The sequence below is a fragment of the Geotrypetes seraphini genome, chromosome 6 (genome assembly GCF_902459505.1).
Source record: "Geotrypetes seraphini chromosome 6, aGeoSer1.1, whole genome shotgun sequence".
In the NCBI taxonomy this organism is placed as follows: Eukaryota; Metazoa; Chordata; class Amphibia; order Gymnophiona; family Dermophiidae; genus Geotrypetes; species Geotrypetes seraphini.
Window position 1 is genome coordinate 61,574,153 of NC_047089.1, and position 19,090 is coordinate 61,593,242.

General features: G+C 43.6%; 1 protein-coding gene across 1 annotated transcript in view; it reads left to right on the forward strand.

The window, feature by feature from the left end:
* KPNA3 (karyopherin subunit alpha 3) overlaps positions 1 to 19,090 on the forward strand; it is a 251,650-nt gene that overhangs the window by 172,636 nt on the left and 59,924 nt on the right. The window contains exons 7-10 of the mRNA XM_033950092.1: positions 7,093 to 7,179; positions 7,722 to 7,891; positions 14,567 to 14,611; positions 15,518 to 15,649. Of these exons, the coding sequence (XP_033805983.1) occupies positions 7,093 to 7,179; positions 7,722 to 7,891; positions 14,567 to 14,611; positions 15,518 to 15,649 (434 nt within the window). The remainder of the gene's footprint in view (positions 1 to 7,092; positions 7,180 to 7,721; positions 7,892 to 14,566; positions 14,612 to 15,517; positions 15,650 to 19,090) is intronic.

Sequence of the window (19,090 nt, forward strand, 5' to 3'; positions counted from 1 at the left end):
AGGGGCATAGAGAGGGTGGATAGGGACAGATTCTTCAGGCTGAAGGGGACAACAGGTACGAGGGGGCATTCGGAGAAACTGAAGGGAGATATGTTCAAAACAAATGCAAGGAAGTTTTTTTTCACCCAAAGGGTCGTGGACACCTGGAATGCGCTACCGGAGGAAGTGATCAGGCAGAGTACGGTACAGGGATTCAAACAGGGATTGGACGGATTCCTGAGGGATAAAGGGATCGTGGGATACTGAGAGAGGTGCTGGGATGTAACACAGGTATAGAAAGCTAACCAGGTAATAAGTATAGAAACCCAACCAGGTAGTGCATGTGCAAGACCGGAGGGTTAGGACTTCGATGGGAAGATAGGACTCAATGGGAAACCAAGGGGGCCCCTTCTGGTGATTCAGACAGGTCGTGACCTGTTTGGGCTGCCGCAGGAGCGGACTGCTGGGCAGGATGGACCTATGGTCTGACCCGGCGGAGGCACTGCTTATGTTCTTATACCACTTATATCCTAAGTGGTTTACATTCAGGTACTTTTATCATATCTCCCTGTCTGTCCCGGCGGGCTCAAACTCTATTTAGTGTATCTGGGGCAATGAGGGGATTAAGTGACTTGCTCAGGATCACAAGGAGCAGCGAGGGATTTGAACCCACAACCTCAGGGTGCTACGGCAGTAGCTCTAACCACTGCACCACACACTCTCACAACCCACCTACCTCTCCTATTTGGCTTCTTCGCTTGGGCATAGAACTGACAACCTTGCAAACCGGTGTCAAGCAGGAAGGCACTTGTGCATGTGTGGTGCGGGCAGTTGTGAACTTTCTAAAAAAAAAAAAATCTTAGTGGCAATACACTTAACTCTGTCTGTACCAGGCTCTGTGGATGACGTCACCCACATGAGAATATCTGCCTGCTTTCCCTGGTAAGAACTGTGCTATATATTCTTTCCACATCAAGCTCAAACATCTACTCTTTACTACTACTTTATTCTAAAGAACTTGGAGGGACTGGAAGTGGCTATAGGGGAGGAGGTCACTTATATATCTTATTAAAGATGATCTTATCTCTTTCCAAGCTAACTGTTTTCATGTATGGTTTAGCTTCGCATTTTATACATCTTTTACAGGCCTCTGCATATCCTTTTCTGGTTACACCATAACGAGTGTTATCTGGGGACAGCAGTCAGATATTCTTAAATCCCTCCCACCTCCCCTAGTTGCCTTCTTCACTTGGGCATAGAACTGACAACCTCACGCACTGGCGTCAGGCGGGAAGGCACGGTGGGCAGTCTCAGAGCTTTCTAAAGCTTAGTGACGGTACACTTTAGCACTGTCCATACCAGGCTCTGTGGATGATGTCACCCATCTGTGAAAATATCTGCCTGCTGTCCCCAGATAACACCCGTGACGTGACCCCCACCCACCCCTCCGGTCGCACCTTTTAAAATGCGCCCCCTTGGCCCATCGTAACTTTTAAAATGCGCCTTATAGCCTGGTGGTCCAGCAGTGTATCAGCTGGCAGGAACGTGCTTTCCACGCTCCTGCTTGGGCCTGCGTGGATTCTGAATGGCTGCTGTCAGTTCTCATGAGTCCCACGAGAACTGACGGCAGCCATTCAGAAGCCAAGCAGGAGCATGGAAAGCACGCTCCTGCTGGCTGATACACAGCTGGACCACCAGGCTATAAGGCGCATTTTAAAAGGTGCGACGGAGGGGGTAGTTTTAAAAGGTATGACGGGGGGGTCATTTTAAAAGGTACGTGGGTGGTAAAAATTGTATCTTCGCTGCATCAGACGCACCATTTCCACCCACTTTTGGGTGTTAAAAAAGTGTATCTTATGGAGCAAAAAATACGGTAAATTTATTATGTGTGAATCCATTTTAAAAGTACAGATGAAAATAATTCCACTTCTTGAACATTTAAATAAATTTGATAAAAAGCTGCATTAAATTTTCAGAGGCCCCCCCCCCAAAAAAAAAAAAAAAAATTCTGAACTTTTGTGAGGCCTCTGAGGCCATAAGCTGTAGCTTATTTACCTTTTACAAAACCATAGCGCAGTTTTGCACTGGCTGTGGCGGTAACAGCTCTGACGCTCATGTTACTATTGCAGCTGGCACTAAAAACCGCACTATGATTTTGTAAAAGTTGGGGGTTGGGGTGTAAATTGGCACTGTTTTCCAGATATTTTTGCTGGTCTTCATCTTTCTGCAATCTTTTGTAGTTTTATGAAAACTTAACTTTTTTCTTACCTTTTCAGTTACTACTTTTGTGAACCAAAGTGGCCTCCTTTTTCTCACTTACAAAATGGTTTGTTGCCCTTGCTTTCCTACTACTTCTAGATGTTCCAATCCAGATAGTTCCTTGATATATTCTTCCATCTGAACAAAGTTAGTTATTTTTAAAGTTTCAAACCTTCACTTTCAAATGAGCCCTCTCTACACCTGTCTTAACATTGAACCACACCGTGTGGTAATCACTGGATGCCAAATGATAACCCACTATAATATCAAACACTTTACCCATTTGTAAGCACTAAGTCCAGTATGGCCTCATCCCAAGTGAGTTCTATTGCCAACTTTTGGAACAGTTCTCCTTGTAAAGAATCCAGGATCTCCTTGCTTCTAAAGAGATCCCACAGTAGTGATACCCCAATCAATATTTGGCATATTAAAATCACCTATAAATAGTACCTTTTTACAGGTATGTTTTGAATATCTTCTATTAAGGGGACATAAGAATTGCCGCTGCTGGGTCAGATCAGTGGTCCATCATGCCCAGAAGTCCGCTCATGCGGAGGCCCTCTGGTCAAAGACCAGCCCCTAACCGAGACTAGCCCTACCAGCGCCTGTTCTTGTTCAGCAGGAACTTGTCTAACTTTGTCTTGAATCCCTGGAGGGTGTTTTCCGCTATAACAGCCTCTGGAAGAGCGTTCCAGCTTTCTACCACTCTCTGGGTGAAGAAGAACTTCCTTAAGTTTGTACGGAATCTATCCTCTTTCAACTTTAGAGAGTGCCCTCTTGTTCTCCCTACCTTGGAGAGGGTGAACAACCTGTCCTTAACTACTAAGTCTATCCCCTTCAGTACCTTGAATGTTTTGATCATGTCCCTTCTCAATCTCCTCTGTTCGAGGGAGAAGAGGCTCAGTATCTCTAATCTTTCGCTGTACGGCAGCTCCTCCAACCCCTTAACCATCTAGTCGCTCTTCTCTGGACCCTTTTGAATAGTACCGTGTCTTTCTTCATGTACGGTGACCAATGCTGGACACAGTACTCAGGTGAGGGCGCACCATGGCCCGGTACAGCGGCATGATAACCTTCTCTGATCTGTTCGTGATCCCCTTCTTTATCATTCCTAGCATTCTGTTTGCCCTTTTTGCCGCCGCCGCACATTGCATGGACGGCTTCATCGACTTGTCAATCAGAACTCCCAAGTCTCTTTCCTGGGAGGTCTCTCCAAGTACCGCCCCAGACATCCTGTATTCGTGCATGAGATTTTTTGTTACCGACATGCATCACTTTACACTTATCTACATTGAACCTCATCTGCCATGCCCATTCCTTGAGCCTGATTATGTCACGTTGCAGATCTTTGCAGTCCCCCTGCGTCTTCATCACTCTGCATAACTTCGTATCATCCGAATTTAATCACCTCGCTTGTCGTACCTATCTCCAGATTGTTTATAAAGATGTTAAAGAGCACGGGAGAAATGACGTAGTGGTTAAAGCTACAGCCATGTGACCCAGGACAAGTTACTTAATCCCCCCATTGCCCATTGCATTAGATAGATTTTAAGCCCACCGGGACATACAGGGAAAAATGCTTGAGTACCTGAATAAATTCATGTAAACCATTCTGGGATCCCTGGGAGAATGGTATAGAAAATTGAATAAATAAGTAAATTGAATAAATAAAATCTCTGTCCACTTCTGTCTGTGAAAGAGGCCTGTATATCACAATAATGTAAAAAGAGATGTCCCTACCTTGATGATATCTTTTCCAGTAGATAGGTGTCATTCTAGACAAGTGGATTATTTCCCCAAAGCCATCTGCAGAAGGAATCCATTCTAGATTTTTTCTGCGTCCCTCCTACTTCACTGTGAGCTCTACTGCCACCTGCAGTTAGTACCCAAGAATGCTAGAGCTCAAACTAAGTACAGTCAAATTTCGGTTTGTGAGTGATTTGCAAGACGAACAAAACAGTCCAGCAAATTTTAACTTGCAAAACGAGCATTGTCTCAATAAACGAGTGCATACGCATGTGTTATGTATAAGCACGCACAATGTTGATGAGCGCTCTGTGCCGCACTCATCAACGTTGTGCATGTTTATACATAATGCACATGTATGTGATCGTTTAGTGGGACGGCGCTTGTCTCAAATATAGCAGGCCACACTTCAAATGCCCGGACTGGCTGGCTTGCTTCAGGAGCTGAGAGCCTAGCAGCGGGACCTGAGCCTGTACTTGTTGGCTGGCAGCCAGGAGCTGGTTTCAGCCTGCCTAGGCTGCGCTGAACTCACCTCGCTGTCCAGGACCTGCTACGTGGGCTCGGGGTTCTCCAAAGTGGTGTGGAAAGGGAGGCTGGCGGACAGCAGAGGCATTGCCCTGAAGCGCATCCATCGGGAGGTCTAACATATGGCGCTGCCTGCAGCAGTACGGGGACCCCGAGGGTTGCTAGTACCTGGTCACCTACAAACTGCTGAAGGAAGTCACCCTGCTGAAGGGGCTGTGGCACCTGGGCATCATCCAGGCAGGTACCCCCCTGGGCCACCCCTCGCCACTTCCTCCCCAGTACCTTATAGCAAACCTTTTGTGTTGTGGAACAAATCGTCCAAATTTCCATTATTTCCTATGGGGAAATTTGCTTTGATGTAAAAGTGCTTTGGATTACAAGCATGCTTCTGGAAAGAATTATGCTCGTAACCACGGTACCACTGTATGTGAAGTAAGGATATTGATGGGACACTCCTTAACAAAAGAACTATTCTGCTTTAACATAAAAACACTGTAACAGATAATGAACTTGCAACAGCTAATTGAAGCATCAGAGTACCCCTGAAATGCTCATCCTATTATACTTTTCAAGGCCCAAAGGGCTGACTGGCATCCAAGAATAATTTGGAAAAGCATAAACAGAATGAGATAGGTGTCATTCTAGACTCCCTTCCGTCTGCCCATCTACTGGAAAAGATACTATCAAAGAAAGTACATACACTTCTCCCTCAATATTCACGGGGATTAGGGGCAGAGCCGGCCCACAAATATTAAAAAAATAAAACGCGAATAATATTTGGGCTGGTTCTGACCCACCCCTCGGAATCCCGGACCTTACCTTAAGCCCTCTGAGACTCCCCGGAACCGTACCTGGTGATCTAGCATGCTTTCTGGGCAGGAGCGATCTTCCTACGCTCCTGCCCATGCCGATCACTCATAGGAAATGGCATAGGGCAGGAGCGTAGGAAGATCGCTCCTGCCCAGAAAGCCCGCTAGACCACCAGGTAAGATTCCGGGGAGTCTCAGAGGGCTTAAAAATAGCCAAAAAAATTAAAATTGATTAAAAAAAAAAAAAAAATTGCGAATAACCGAATCCACAGACACTGAATCCGTGGATTCGGAGGGAGAAGTGTAATCTGTTTTTCTAGTGCAATAGGTTTGTCATTCTAAACGAGCAGGATGTACAAAAGCAGTCCCAGGAATCTAGGGCATGCTGACTGCGCCAGCCTTTTAACATGGAGGAACCAAAGGCAGAATCCTTTCATGCCGCAACGTCCACTCTGTAAAACTTTGCAAAGATATGTAGCAGTGACCAAGTGGAGAAACTGCTCGAGCCTCGGCCCACGACAAAGGTACATTACTGGTCGAATGCACCTTAACAGAAACAGGAGACTGTTTCCCACAGACAATGTAGGCTGAAGAAATGGCCTAATGAATAGAAGCAGGAGCCCCACACTTGATGAATGAGTCAGAACAAACAGATGGCTGGAAAACCTAAACTCTTTAGTGACCTCGAGATAGTGAAGCACCACTCTTCTCGCATCTAAGTTCATCAAAATGCAGTCCTGCTTCCTAAATCTTGTAGGTTGAAATACAGGCAAATGGACCTCCTGATTCACATGAAATGCTAAAACCACTTTTCAGCAGAAACGAAGGAACAGTGCGCAAGCAAACTCTAGTCTCTGAAATTCTGAGGAAGGGCTTTGCGTTGCGTCAATATCGCTACAATGAGGATATTGGTGCTATCAAATAACTTTAACCACTTATATTTAGCCTGCTGTCCACAGAACAATCTTTACAAGTAAGCAACTTTTAGTTTCAAGAAAGTTTGGCATACCCAGTGCATTTTTTTTCTAGCAAAACAAGGTGCTGATGCTCAAATACCAGGCCATTCTTCAGGAGTGGGGTGATCACTGAGGGACATACCTCACGGTAGCCAGACCCCCTGCAACTAGCTACAGAATTCATGAAAAGGCACCACTTAGTGAGCTCTTTATATTTATTTGTTTAGATTTATTATCCAATCATGCAGGTCTTGTATCCTGTAATTCTCTGCTAGGATTCATTGTGGTTCACAATAAGAGTGGTGTTTTTTACATTTAAGATCATGCGTGTGATAATTCACAGTAAGATTGATTGAAATCCTTTTTCATGAAGAGATTCACCTATAGCAGTTTGCAATACACTGAATAGTAATCAGGTATTTTTCCTATCTGTCCTGGAATGCTTATAATCTAATTATGGTACCATGGGTCATTTTTATCAAGCAATGGAAAGGATGCTGGTACTTAATACCCCTGATTACCCCCTAAAAAAAAGCCCTGGACATACTTCGTGTTGTCACAATACAGAGGTATAACTGCTTTTTATAAATATGACTACTTTGTTCTGGATTTATACTTTACGTCAACTAGCATTGTGATTGCACTTGATGAAACATCTATTGTTTTGTGTTTGGGTTAAAAAAAAAATTATAAAAATCAATTAATTTTTAGATTTTTGATCCAACCATTATTTGGGAATGGGTGACATATTTCATAAGTGTACTAATGATACTTAACACAAGTTGTTGTTTTTTTAACTTGTTAATTCTTCTTTATAGATGCAGTTCCCCTTTTTTTGAGATTATTAAATTCGCAACATCAAAATGTTTGTGAACAAGCTGTGTGGGCCCTTGGAAATATTATAGGTAGGTATAATGCTTAAATATATAACCATTTTTTAAATTAGCTTTTTTGAGACTGTGATAAATTGTGATCATATGTATTCTTGCAAGCTGCTGTCAGAGGTAAGTAATTTTACTTTATTCAGCTCTGTCAGTGGTACGAATAGTCGGTAGTAGTTGGGGGTGGTGGGGGGGTTGGCTGAAAGTGCTAGTTGGCTTTTTTTTTTTTTTTTTTTTCTTCCTTAGTCTGCACCATTAACATTTCAAATCCAACTATGTTTCCTCTGATATCTCTGTGGTGGAAAAGGCTCATTAGCTTGTGCTTGTTATGCTAAGAAGTTTTCTATGGGGAGATTAATAAACATACATCAAATTAAATTTGTTTTTATGAGATGTAAAAAAAAGTTGAAATTTGTTTTAATATTTTTACAGAGCAGCATGTTTTGTTGCTCATGTATTAATAAGCACGGAGGAGGAAACATAGAAATGTCCCAACATTAGTCATTGCATACATTTCAGAGCTTTTCATCATGAATATAATTTTTTTTTCATTTTCATTTCTGTAGGTGATGGTCCTCAGTGTAGAGATTATGTCATCTCACTGGGAGTTGTCAAACCTCTTCTGTCCTTCATCAATCCCTCCATTCCCATCACTTTCCTTCGGAACGTCACATGGGTCATTGTAAATCTCTGCAGAAATAAGGACCCCCCACCGCCTATGGAAACAGTTCAGGAGGTAAATTAAAAATTCTAGTATTGGATCATACTTAAAGTTTGTAATATATGTCATTTATTGTTTGCTTAAAATCTAAAATAATAGAGGTGGGGTATACTATACTTCTAACTATTTTTAACTGCAGCAGCAAAGGTTCTGTTATGGAATCATGTCTTGGTGGTTTTTCTATTGGTGAATTATCTAGAAAAGGATAAGACTAATATACTTTAAAATTATGTGCAAATATTTATACTACTTGGAGGTTTCTAGCATGCCACAAATTCACTCTCCTTTCCTTTTAATTATTCTATCAGCATTGGGACTTATGGTTACTTCCTTTCTTCATGCTTGCTTGCATTCCATTCCAAATAAATATACACTTCTCCTCCATATCCACGGTTTCTGTATCTTCGGATTTGCTTATTTGCGATTTTTCGGCTGCTGACTCTGACCCTCCCCCCCCCTAATTTTCGTCACTCAACCCAGCATTTCACATTGGAAATCGCTGCTCCCAGTGGTTCCTGAAGGAAATCGCTGCTCCTGGTGTTGTATGGAGCAAATTGCAGGTCGGGTTATTCACAGTTTATTATCTTTTTCAGGTCTATTTTACCGAAAAACAACAAATAACATGCAAAAAGTTATTTACGGTTTTTCGGTTTTCACGGCTATGTTCTGCCTGCATCCGCCGCGAATACGGAAGGAGAAGTGTATAGTGATAGAAAATTTGGCAGGGTTGCAACATTGTATTGGTTGCAACATAGTATATGACTACTGTCAAACCCATACCAACAAAACATGCTAAAAGTAGGAGTCATAGTACCATATTTTTCACAGTATAAGATGCACCTAGGTTTAGAGGAGGAAAACAAGAAAAAAAACCCATTCTGAACCAAATTGTGTACTATTTAATAAAATATACCAGGCCCTGCACCCAGCCCCCCTCATCCCCTGCCAGGCTCCGCACACTGACCCCCCCTCCCTGCCAGTCTCTGTATCCTGTCCCACCGCCCTGCCCCCTGTTGGGTTTAGTGACATCACTAAATTATATGCTATTATGAAAGTGACCATTATGGATTCTCAGCTTGAGATACCATTCATAATTTTTCTAGGGAGATTAGTGGCAACAACTACTAACCAGCTTTAGGGCATCTGGGGGTGAAATCTGAAGGCAGCTGGCATCTGTTTACTATTAAAACTTTCATTTTAGTATATATACATGTCTATAGGTTAGGGTTTTCAGAGTTGCAATCCTGAGACTTTCATTGATTTTTTTTTTTTTTTCAACAGGCATACAAAATAGTATCCCTACTGAAGATTTATATATATACTAGTGTTTAAGCCCGTTACATTAACGGGTGCTAGAATATATGGCTGTCTGTCTTTCTTTCTTTATGTCTCTCTCCCTGCTCCTGTTTCTTTCTTCCTTTCTTTCTGTCTTTCTCCCTCCTGCAATTTTTTTCTCTCTCTCCCTGGCACCCTTTGCCTGTCTGTCTTTATTTCTGTGTCTCTCTGGTCCCCTGTCTGTCTTTATTTCTGTCTGTCTCTCTCCCTAGCCTCCTTTGTCTGTCTGTATTTCTTTCTGTGTCTCCCCCCCCCCACTTTCCTTTGCAGAAGCAGCAGTGCTATTTCCCTTCCCCTCCAGATCCCTGTGAAGTAGTAGCAGCATTTCCCCCCACCCACCCCCCCTTCCCTTCTCTCCCCCCCCCCCCACTTTCCTTTGCAGAAGCAGCAGCGGTATTTCTCTTTCCCTCCAGGTCCTTGCTGAAGCAGTAGCAGCATTTTCCCCCACCCCCCATTCCCTTCTCTCCCCCCCCACTTTCCTTTGCAGAAGCAGCAGTGCTATTTCCCTTCCCCTCCAGATCCCTGTGAAGTAGTAGCAGCATTTCCCCCCACCCACCCCCCCATTCCCTTCTCTCCCCCCCCCACTTTCCTTTGCAGAAGCAGCAGCGGTATTTCTCTTTCCCTCCAGGTCCTTGCTGAAGCAGTAGCAGCATTTTCCCCCACCCCCCATTCCCTTCTCTCCCCCCCCACTTTATTTTGCAGAAGCAGCTGTGATATTTCCCTTCCCCTCCAGATCCCTGTGAAGTAGTAGCAGCATTTTCCCCCACCCACCCCCCATTCCCTTCTCTCCCCTACCACCACTTTCCTTTGCAGAAGCAGCAGCGGTTTTCCCTTCCCCTCCAGGTCCCTGCTGAGTAGTAGAAACATTTTCCCCCACCCCCCATTCCCTTCTTACCTTGAGCTGCCCTGCTCCGTTCGGCCCCTCCCCCTTCCCTTCCCGTGTGCTGGCCTGCTTCGGCTGAAGGTTTTTTTCAGCGACTCCTCCTGTTAAAACTCCCCCCCCCCCTCCTCCCGCAACCGCTCCTGTTCAAAGCGGCCTGCTGAGGTTCGCGGCCGCTGTAACGAACCTCGCAGGCCGCTCTCCAACTCGGTAGCATGTTCCCTCTGACGCGATTGCGTCAGAGGGAACGTGCTACCATGTGGAGAGCGGCCTGCGAGGTTCGTTACAGCGGCCGCGAACCTCAGCAGGCCGCTTTGAACAGGAGCGGTAGCGGCTGTTGCAGGAGGATTGGGGGGGGGGAATTCGTGAGCGGCGGCAGGACCATGAGGCGGGATTGAGTTTTTCGGCTTCCCCTATCTGGGGAAACCGCTGTGCCGAACTAAACTGCGCGTGGGGCCGTAGTAAGCGCGGGGCATGCTGCAGTCTTGGCGGCCACGGACATACGGATCATGGAAGCACGCTGATAAGACTGCGCATGCGCCGCCTACGGTTTTATTATATAGATATATATATATATATATATAAATCTTTATTCATTTTACAAACTTACAATAAGTGTATCAATAAATACAACTATTTGAACTTACCATTCTGCGTGGCTATTGTTTTTCCATTATATATATGACAACAAATTCCACCAAAAACTTTAGTTAAGTCTCTTCCAATTACTTGTAATTTGTTGAATGGCAACCCCAGTCATAATTAGTAAGAGCTTATTATTTTTTGAAGGTATTTGACTCTTTGCCCTCATTGACATTCCAAATAATACAGTATCATACGATAATGCAACCGGGTTTTCTACTAAACAATTAATTTGGCCCCATATTGATTTCCAAAATGCCAAAATAAATGGACAATAGAATAATAAATGATCTAGAGTCCCTGCTTTGAGATTACAATGCCAGCATCTATTAGACTTAGAGCTATCTAACTTTTGTAAATGAACTGGAGACTAGAAAGCTCTATGTAAAAGAAAAAAAACAAGTTTGTCTCATAGACGACCAGGGAAGAAAAGGGTACATCAAGGAAGATAAACAAATCGCAGACAAACTAAATTCCTTCTTTGCGTCCGTCTTTACGAAGGAGGACACCTCAACAATACCTGAAGCGGAGAAAGTGTTTGCAGGAGAAATAGAAGACAGCCTCACCACAGTTGAAGTGGACTTAGACCAGATATACTATCAGATCGACAAACTTAAAAGTGACAAATCCCCTGGACCGGATGGGATTCATCCGAGAGTCTTAAAGGAATTGAAGTTTGAAATCGGAGAGTTATTGCAAAAACTTGCAAACCTGACAATCAGAACTGGACAGATACCGGACGACTGGAGGATAGCGAACGTCACCCCAATTTTCAAAAAAGGATCGAGAGGGGAACCGGGCAACTATAGACCTGTTAGTCTTACGTCTGTCCCTGGCAAGATGGTTGAAGCACTGATCAAGGATAGCATAGTCCGGCACTTGGACGCATACGACTTGATGAAACCCAGTCAACATGGATTCAGGAAAGGGAAATCATGTTTGACTAATTTACTCCAATTTTTCGAGACCGTGAACGAGCAAATTGATAGTGGGAAGCCGGTGGACATAATATACTTGGACTTCCAGAAAGCGTTCGACAAAGTTCCACACGAAAGACTTCTCAGGAAACTACAAAGTCATGGCATAGAGGGGGATATACAAAGATGGATAGGCAAATGGCTGGAAAACCGAAAGCAGAGAGTGGGCATAAATGGGAAGTTCTCCGACTGGGAGAAAGTGACTAGTGGTGTACCCCAGGGCTCGGTACTTGGGCCGATCCTTTTTAATATTTATATCAATGACCTGGAGGAAGGAACATCCAGTGAGATCATCAAGTTTGCAGACGATACAAAACTATGCCGGGCAATCAGATCGCAGGAGGATCGAGAGAAACTCCAGAGCGACTTGTGTCGGTTAGAAACATGGGCGGAGAAATGGCAGATGAAGTTCAATGTGGAGAAATGCAAGGTAATGCATTTAGGCAATAAAAATAAGGAATACGAGTATACAATGTCAGGTGCAACTCTGGGGAAGAGTGAACAAGAAAAGGACCTGGGTGTACTGATAGATAGGACCCTGAAGCCGTCGGCACAATGCGCGGCAGCGGCAAAGAAGGCAAATAGAATGTTGGGCATGATAAAGAAAGGAATCTCGAGTAGATCAGAGAAAGTTATAATGCCGCTTTATAGGGCAATGGTCAGACCACACTTGGAATACTGTGTCCAACATTGGTCCCCCTACCTAAAGAAGGATATAAAGCTGCTGGAGAGGGTGCAGAGACGAGCAACAAAACTGGTGAAGGGTATGGAGAAACTGGAATACGAGGACAGACTTATAACACTAGGATTGTTCTCCCTTGAGAAAAGGAGACTGCGTGGGGATATGATCGAGACCTTCAAAATACTGAAAGGAATCGACAAAATAGAGCAGAGAAGATTATTTACATTGTACAATTTGACACGGACTAGAGGACATGTAATGAAGCTGAGGGGGGACAGGTTCAGGACTAATGTCAGGAAGTTCTGCTTTACTCAGAGAGTGGTTGACACCTGGAATGCTCTCCCAGAGGAGATTATGACAGAATCGACCATCCTAGGCTTCAAGAGCAAACTAGATGCATATCTCCTTAAGAGAGGCATATAAGGATTTGATGGACTATAAATTACGCCAGGTGTACACCTGGCAGGGCCTCCGCGTGTGCGGATCGCCGGACTTGATGGACCGAAGGTCTGATCCGGAGAAGGCAGTTCTTATGTTCTTATGTAGTACATCTCATCCTCCAAGTCCAAATTTGTGGCCATTGAGAAGCAGAAATTTGATGCTTAATCTCAATGCTCCAAATGTCCCTAAGGCCAATTTTTTGTTTCTTTTTTACCAATCCAGCTATCAATTTATATTACCTTGCGGCCTGATGACCCAAAAAGTCTGCCTGAAAGCAAAGGAACTCTAAACTATATTGATTATTAAGATTTTTCCATTCAAGGAACCCCGTCTGAATGGCCTGCTTCAGTTGCAACCGTCTATAACTTTGTGATATATTAAGACCAAATTTATGTTGCAACTGTGAAAAATCAAGTAGTTTACCATTAGAAATAACATAATCTAAAATACATATACCTGCTATGATTCAATACTTCCAGATGACCTGAAATCCGCCAGTTTGAATCTTGGAGTTTAGCCATATAGTCTGATATGTTGATTTATGTATTGGAATAGATGTTAGATTACTGACATATCATAAGGTTTTCCATGTATCTACTAATATTCTGTTTTCTTTATATAATCTAGACATTTTGATACTGGGAGAACATGGCATAGTCGCAGAGGGAACATGAGTTGCCATTCCAAACATAACCAATCTAGGAGCTTTTCCATGAGAAAATGTTAATTATCATTTATATTCCGGAGTTTTGTTTTTTTTCAAAGAGGTCAAGGCAGATGACTCTATGCACTGCCACCTCAGTAACAAACATACAAAAATAGACAAATATACACCCCTCCCTTTTTACTTAACCGCAATAGCAGTTTTTAGCGCAGGGATCTGCGCTGAATGCTCCACGCTGCTCTCAACGCTCATACGTTCCCTGCGCTAAAAACCGCCATTGTGGTTTAGTAAAAGGGGGCCATAGTGCAAAAATATAGACAGCAGATATAAATTCTCAAAATGGACACATTTTGATCACTAAATTGAAAATAAAATAATTTTTCCTACCTTTGTTTGGTGATTTCATGAGTTTCTGGTTGCACTTTCTTCTTCTGACTGTGCATCCAATCTACAATTTAGCTTTTCTCCCTAAAGTTATCAAAGCAAAATAATGTATACTTACCCAGAGATATGTCTTCTGTTCCTCTCAGAAAGATGTGTCCTCCCTGAAAGAGAATGTCCTCTTTCCTCTTTTCTCTCTTCTGAGTTCTTTTAGTGGGATTATAAAGGTACTTTCAAAATATTAAAAATGTAAGGTCAAACTGCTTTTGTTTAAACTATTTTTTTTTATGTTTGAGAATTAAATGGTTTTAATTCCCCAAAATACTGTGGCTGACTTAGTCTCAGATTGCTGGCAGCATTGTGGTGCATGATTAGTCTAGTCCACTGTATCATGTGACAATTTTCATTGCCTTGTGTTTTGATGTAACCCTGGCCCATAAACCTTAGCAGACTGTAAAATGACTCTAGCACCTTTTTTTTTTTTTTTTTTTTTCAAAAAAAATGCTGGTTATTGCCAAGGTAGCTCTGAATTTGCATTATCTATCTTCAAAATGAAAAATTATTTCTATAGATAAAGAATTTTCATAAGCACCTAAATTGTGTCAATACATTCACTTTCATGGGGAAACAGATATGTTTATCGGTTGTTTTATCTTTTATTCCTGAAATGTATCCATTTTTTTCTCAGATTTTGCCAGCGTTGTGTGTGCTCATTTACCACACAGATATAAATGTAAGTATCATATACTGGAATTTGGCTCTTTGCTCACTTTATAAAATTCCTCTTGCTCAAATAGCCAGACTGTTCTATCTCTTTGTCTTAGCATGATGTTTCTCAGCCTCGTCCATGAGTAGTACCCTTACATCGAAAATGATGCAGATAAAAGACCTGCAGGGTCATCCATTCTGCCCAGCTGTCAAATTCATTATCATTAAATTCATTATCGATGCAATGATGAACCAGCAGGCTTTAATAGTAGAAACTGATATTTCTGTATTGCTTGGTATACCGGTATACAGTGGTACCTCGGTTTACGAGTGCACCGGTTTGCGAGTGTTTTGCAAGACGAACAAAACATTCGCAAAATCGGTGCCTTGGAAACTGAGCTTGCCTCGATGTACGAGCACCTCCCCCCGTGATCCGGCACCCCCCCATGCAATTCGGCATTCCCCCCCCCCCCCCCCGCCATGAACCGGTATCCCCCACGTACCCATCCACCCACCCAAACACATCGCTTACCCCCATCTGGCACCCGGCACCAACGCACAGGACATGCCGGTGCCCGAAGATCTTCCGTCCTTTTTGCTGGGCCTTGAGCATCTGCGCATGCTCAAGGTCTTAGAGTTCCTGCTCTCTCCGAGATTCGTACGGGGGGAGGGTTAAAAATTGTATCTTCACTCCATAAGATGCACTGAGATTTCCACCCACTTTTAGGTGAAAAAAGTGCATCTTATGGAGCGAAAAATACGGTAGTATATTTTTCATGAATCTGTTTACCTTCCCCAAAGAAGGTTGGTTGCTTTCAGCTGGAATAGGAGTACAACTAAAGAATTAAAATTCAGAGGATGCTTTCTCTAGCCAAAATAGCTGAATTTGATTGATGGGAAGTAAAGAAAACATTTTTTCTCTTTCTCTCAGATTATTGTGGACACAGTTTGGGCTTTATCCTACCTTACAGATGGGGGTAATGAACAGATACAGATGGTGATCGATTCTGGAGTTGTACCATTTTTAGTTCCCCTTCTTAGTCATCAGGAGGTTAAAGTACAGGTAAAACCACTTTTCAATTTATTTTAGAGAAACATTTAGGTCTAATCAGTCCTAAGACAGTTCACACAGAGCAAAATTGGTTACATATATTTTGATTAGTTAATCTTTTTCAATCAAGCAGAGCAGGTTGATTTTCAAAGCTATATGCGGACCTCAAATTCATTCTACAGCATTCATTCATTGTAAGTAGCTATTTATAGATGACTAATCCTGTAGAGATGCTAATATCTAAAATTTCTTAAATGTTGGAGAATCAAGGCTGGCGTGTTGAGAGTAAATTATATGCTTAGTAATAGTTTATGATGTGACCAAATACTAGAAGTATGTACAGGGCAAAAATTTACAGCTTTCTTTTGTCCTAACTAGATCAGTCCAGAATGTATGGTTTTGCTCATCAGCCAATAAAAGGAAACAGATCAGTAAGCTATGAGTTCTGCAGTATAAAAGGCTCAGAATAGTAGATTTTGAAGCAAACACAATGAAGATATTTATGATTCTATAATAAAAATTTTAAATAAGCGTGCCTGACACGGCTATGTTTCAGCTATCAGGACTGCTTCAAGGGCAAAACACGTACTGGTAAAACAAATAACAGTAAGTATAATAATCGCATCTAAATCATAAATGACATACAATAGATGATAAAATGTGGAACATATGAATAAACATAAATGCAATAATAGTTTATATACATTATCCCAGGACAAGCAGGCAGCATGTTATCACATGTGGGTGAAGTCATCCATGGAGCCCTGATACAGACAGCTGCTAAAGCTCTCTTGCAATTTAAGAACTTTAGAAAGTTGGTGACTGACCGCACTACGCATGCGTGAGTGCCTTCCTGCCTGATGTAGGTACGCAGCTTCTCAGTTTTCTGTGGAGCTATGAAGTCGTGTGTAAAACGGTCTCCGTTTTGTTTTTGCCTTCCTGTTCACGCATTTTCTGATTTCCTTCTTAATTTTCTTCTTTTCTTAAAGAAAGTTTACTTTTTCCTTTTTTTTTTCTGAAGCCGTTTTGATGGTGGGGCTTTTTTGCCTCTGTCTCAGCCTTTGGGTTTTGATTTGGCTGAGTTGGTTTTCCCTCACATGTCCCGCCCATAACTGGCTTTAAGAAGTGTTGTAGGTGCCAGCACACTATTTCTTTAACTTATACACATAAGTGGTGTATTCAGTGCCTGGGCCCGGACCTTTGCATGTAGTTGTGTACGCGTTGTTCCACCTTGCAGAGTTGTTCCATTAAGAACCGCCTTCTACAACAAAGGCTTATCTCCAGTATCATGGATACATCGCTACTCCACACATCAAGACTTACTAAAAAACTAAACATTGCATGAATATACAGCCTTATGCAACATAATTTTAAAAACATGGTACATTAAAAAAAACCCTAATCCTTATTTCATACTGAATAACTTTTGAACTATAATGTATCTGAAATAGAAAACTATTTTTATATAGATTTCCCCCCAATAAAAGCATTTTATTTAAAATCCAATTTAAAAAATGATTTTTATTTACCCTGGCTCCCTGCAGAGGCACAGGTGCAGTTTAACCCTTTCAGGACCAAGGGACATATTTGTCCCATAACTTTAAAATCCTATAAATTTTGATTGGGATAGTCTACAGTTCTAAATTTGATATGTACGAATTCCATATGATACTGCCTTTATGTAAACAAACTGGTTCCGACATTCATTCATTAGCGTCGTTGCCAGATTGACGAGAAGATTCACTTGCCACACTGTCCATAAGCCAGAAGTGTGATTTTTTTTTTTTTAAATAATGATATTTCACAAAAAAAATCAATTTTTTGGCATCTGCAAGCCCTTTTTACCATAAAAATGTCGTCAAAACCACAAAAATTGGCCTACGATCCTTATGGTCCTGAAAGGGTTAAGGTGTTTATGGTTTTCTATGGCTTGCATAGCATAAGGCCCTGGTGTTTTGGGCTCAAATTTGGTGAAGCACACTACTGTTAGATCTCGACATTCTAGTCAAAACTTACAAAGATTAGGGGACACTCAATGAAGTTACAGGGAAATACTTTTAAAACCAATTGGAGGAAATTTTTTTTCACTCAGAATAGTTAAGGTCTGGAACGCATTGCCAGAGGATGTGGTAAGAGCAGATAGCATAGCTGGTTTTAAGAAAGTTATCCCAGGACAAGCAGGCATGATATTCTCACATGTGGATGACGTCATCTACGGAGCCCCAGTGCGGACAGCTTTTCAAGCAAACTTGATTGAAGTTTCAAGTTTGCTATGCTGCACCACGCATGTGCATGCCTTCTTGCCCACTAGAGGGCGCATCCCCACCTCGTGGTCCTCAGTTCAGTCTTTTCCGCGGAGCCAGAAGCCCTGTGGAATTTGTGCTCTTCTATTTTAGCCTTCTGACACCGCGGCTGAGTGTTTCTTTCTCGGTTGCTGTGCTTACTTTGCTTTTTTCTTTGTTTTTGTTTAAGTTTTCGTCAAAAAAAAAAAAAGGATTTTTTGTTCGGCTCCGGGGGCTCCCGGTAGCCGCGGCCGCGGGACCTCGTTCGTTCCCGGCCGGCTTTTGTGTCCATGTCCCGTCCCTTGACGGGCTTTAAAAAGTGCACCCGGTGCGATCGACTCCTTTCGATCACCGATCCTCACCGGTGGTGCTTACTTTGTCTGAGTCCTGAGCACCCGACCGACTCTTGCGCTCGGTGCTCTACTTTTCAGAAAAGGGCCCTCCGCCGACGTCGCGCTCGTATGGCGGAGCTCTTTGCTGTGGACCCCGTGGCGGGGAAGGCCTCAACATCGGCCTCGGCTTCGGCCCCGGCCTTGGCCTCGTCTCCCTCGACCTCGCCCCGACAGCCCGCTTCGTCGAAGCCTGTGTCCTCGACCCCGAAGTCGACGAAGGGTAAGTCCTCACTTCCTTCTTCTGTTCCAGCCTCGAAGAAGCCATCCTCGGGCTCATCGACGGGGGCGGGTCGGTCGTCCTCGGCCCCGCCCCGAGCGTCTAAGTCGGGTGCCCCGCGGGAATACTCGAGACCGAGGTCGCCCTCGAGGGAGCACCCGCCGGTCCCGGATCTACCTGCCATGATGGGGGTGCCGGCCTTTCAGAACTTGCTCCTTGCGCTCATTACCTCGGAGCTGTCCGGTGCCCTCGCGCACCTCCTGCCGCCCTCGGCTGCCCCGACGTCGGCGGCCTCGGTCTCGGTACCCTCGACTTCGGCCCCGGGGGGGCTTCGGCCTCGGCCCCGACCATGCCCTCGACCTCGGTCGACCAGCCTGAGCGGAGCGTGCGGCCTCGGGACAAGGTGCGGAGGGTTCGGAGGATCTCTTCCTCTTCGTCCTCGTTGAGGTCCTCCCGGGGTTACTCGCCCTCGGGTCGGCCTCGGGCGAAGCGTCGGTCGAGGAAGCCCAAACGTCAACGGGTCTCTCCTCGACGACGCGGTCGCTCCTCACCGACAGGAGCT